The 2,803-nt window shown below is 57.3% G+C and overlaps 1 protein-coding gene across 1 annotated transcript in view; it reads right to left on the bottom strand.

The window, feature by feature from the left end:
* The window catches only part of TMDD1 (transmembrane and death domain 1), an 858-nt gene extending 622 nt beyond the window's left edge, over positions 1-236 (bottom strand). The window contains exon 1 of the mRNA XM_045287222.1: positions 9-236. Coding sequence (XP_045143157.1) covers positions 9-236 — 228 coding nt within the window. The remainder of the gene's footprint in view (positions 1-8) is intronic.
* Positions 237-2,803: the final 2,567 nt, after the last annotated feature.

Raw genomic sequence — 2,803 nt, 5'->3', positions numbered from 1 at the left:
GGCTTCGGTGGCTCCGCCTGAGCCAGCCGGTCCTCGGACAGTCTGGCCAGCTCGGCCAGGACATCAGGTTCGGGAGCCTCCAACAGTGACCGTAAATGGCCGCACTCCTCCGGGGTTAATAGCTCGGCCAAGCGGACGGCGGCATGAGGGCCCATGGCATCCAAGGCCCCCGCAGGAGCCGGCGCCCAACCCCACAACGCCAGGACCAGGGCCGCCGAGAGAGTGGGTGAGGCCATCTTCAACAGGGACGCAGGGCCCCCCCGAGCTGTGGGGGAGGGGCTCCGAACACCCAGGCCCCGTGGGGGAGGGGTTTCTGAACGCCAAGGATTGTGGGGCAACTTGCTTGCTACCTTCTGGGATGGAAAGGAGGATGGGGCTCCCAGAACACTGGAAGGGAGGAAGAGATGTTTACACTCCCGGACAGGAGAAGGGGGCCTCCCAACGCCCAGAAGTGGTGGTGGGGGTTCCCAATAGACTGCAAGAGCAAGTTTCCCAATACCCAGGGATTTGGTGGGGTCCTCAGACCCTCTGAGGAAGCTAGGATCCTGTCAACACTGAAATGCCTGTCTGGTGTCCCGTGCCTCACTCACCACTCTTCTCAACTCACTGACACCCCCACTTCCCAGCCTCCCCAGAGGCCTGAACTCCTTGCAAAACTCAGTCAATTCCAAATGTCTGCGACCTCTATACTAACACCAATTCCCAAGCACAGTGGCCCTATAGAGGGTCTTCTAGACTGCAATTCTTTACTGAAGCGGACAACCTCATTTTTCCAAGGCCATGTGGCTGGTAGGTTTGAACCAGTGACCAACCAGTTAGCAGTCCAATGGTTACCTGACAGCACCACCTCCATCATTTCCCGTCTTCCCACGCCTAATACAAATCTGCATCCTCTTTGGATTAGATAAGGTAAATTACCCCTCCCATACCACTGTGGCCCACTTACTAACCTTGCTGTTTCTGCAAGCAGGCACGAAGCATGGGGCTGGCTCTCTCCTTTGGACTTTGCATGTTAGGTCTCATTAAAGCCCTCCCTGATTCCCACATCTCTCTCCTGTCTTACCCAAGGAAGGCTCCACTCCGCTGGGCTGCCTTTCTACTGTCTCTCCCGTAAGACTGCTAAGACCGTCTACCGTCCCCATACCAATTAGTGCACAATAGGTGTTCAGTAAAGACTTGTTGGACCCGTGTGTACGCATCCTTAACTGGTCATCCAGGTGCCATCCACAGCCACCTCACTCCCTTATGCCCCTCCCCCCAGGCTTCATACTGGCCACCCACCCTCTAACAGGCTGTTAAACCCTGGTGGGCTGGTCCCGGCAGGCCCCCCAAGCCTCTTCTCCCCACTCCTGCCCTCCATCACCCCTGTCACCAGTCACTGCTTGTGGCAGGGCCCCACAGCTCCATGTTGTTTCCAACCTCCATTGCTGGGGAAGGGGTGCGGGGCGGGCTGTTTCACCGACACCACCACCACCACGAGGTGGGTTCTTGTGGAGGGCAGCCTTGCAATTCTTGTGCATCAGCTTTCTGGGCACTTCACCTAGAAAGGAATTGTCCTGGGGCGAAGGCATAGTGGTTAGGTTAGGCTGCTCACCGCAAGGTCAGCAGTTCAAAACCATCAGCCCAACTGTGTTCTCCTCCAGTGGTGTTCCTGTCTCGGAAACTCACGGGGCAGTTCTACCCTGTCCTACAGGGTCACTGCGAGTGGGAACTGTCTGGATGTCATTGAGTTTCTGGTCCTTTAGGCCTCAGAGTGGGCACACCAAGATGGGGCACCTGCCCCACCCATGCCCCTGAAACTAGGTCTGTATCCTCAGTGCCACTGTGTCAGCAGGCTCCTTGGTGGTGGTTGGTTCTGTGTGCTGGCGACACCCCCCTGCCCCGCCACCGCCTCCCTGTGCAAAGCAGGGTTGTCAAGGCCACGATCGATAGTTTGGAAGCAGATCTCCAAAGCAGAGGAATGGGATGGGGAGCCAGTTTGCGGGACCCTGGGTGGTGCCTCAAGCCCCCCACCCCCCTCTCCAGGCAGACCATTAAGACTCTGTCCTTGTTCTGCCTCTTAAGAGCCTGTAGCACCCTATCAGGAAGGCTTAGGGCACCCAGTGCCCCCCATTTCAAGGGGTTTCCTTAGAGTAAGGCTGTGGGTCTGAGCCTCCCTCTGGGGCCTCCCGCTCCCTCAGTCCCAGGTCCTTCCTCCCTTTCCAGTTCCTGCTGAGCTGTCATGGAGAGACCAGGGACCAGCAGATGGTGGACAAAGGAGCTCCGTGTCACCTTAAAGGAAGGGTTCAGCTCCACACTGTTTCCTGCCCACTTCCCCTCCGCCCAAGGATACATCCAACTGGGGCTGGGCGAGCCCTCCCTCCGTCCCTCACCCTGGGAGCCTGTTTTTTTGCCCCTCCCGCTGCAGGGCACTGAGCCCTCCTGGTCCAGGGTTGTCAGAGCCCTGGAAGCGTGGCTTTTCACTCGGTGGCCTGGGTGCCCAGAGTGAGAGGAGGGGCTCTGGGATAACTTTAGTTCTGAAGGAACGACTCCCCACCCCAACCCTGGGGCCCCGAGAGCCTAGATGCCCAAGGACACACGCCCCCCCTGTAGAGCTCCCCACATCCAAGGTCCCCAAGAAATTCTCTGGAGACCACATGTCATCACTTTAATACTGTGTCATACTTTCTTTTAAAATACAGTCTCTTCTGAGGTAGACAGACCACAACGGCAGAGCATCGTCAGACAGGAGATAAATACGTCCATGTACAACACGCAGCAAAATGAGGTAGAAATGGTTACATCTGGAGAAGGGGACCCCAAA

The sequence above is a fragment of the Echinops telfairi genome, unplaced genomic scaffold (genome assembly GCF_000313985.2).
Source record: "Echinops telfairi isolate 266 unplaced genomic scaffold, ASM31398v2 ScPeMD7_12;HRSCAF=54, whole genome shotgun sequence".
NCBI classification, from domain to species: Eukaryota; Metazoa; Chordata; class Mammalia; order Afrosoricida; family Tenrecidae; genus Echinops; species Echinops telfairi.
The sequence above is the reverse complement of the archived record's forward strand: the minus strand, read 5'-3'. Positions and strand labels throughout refer to the sequence as shown.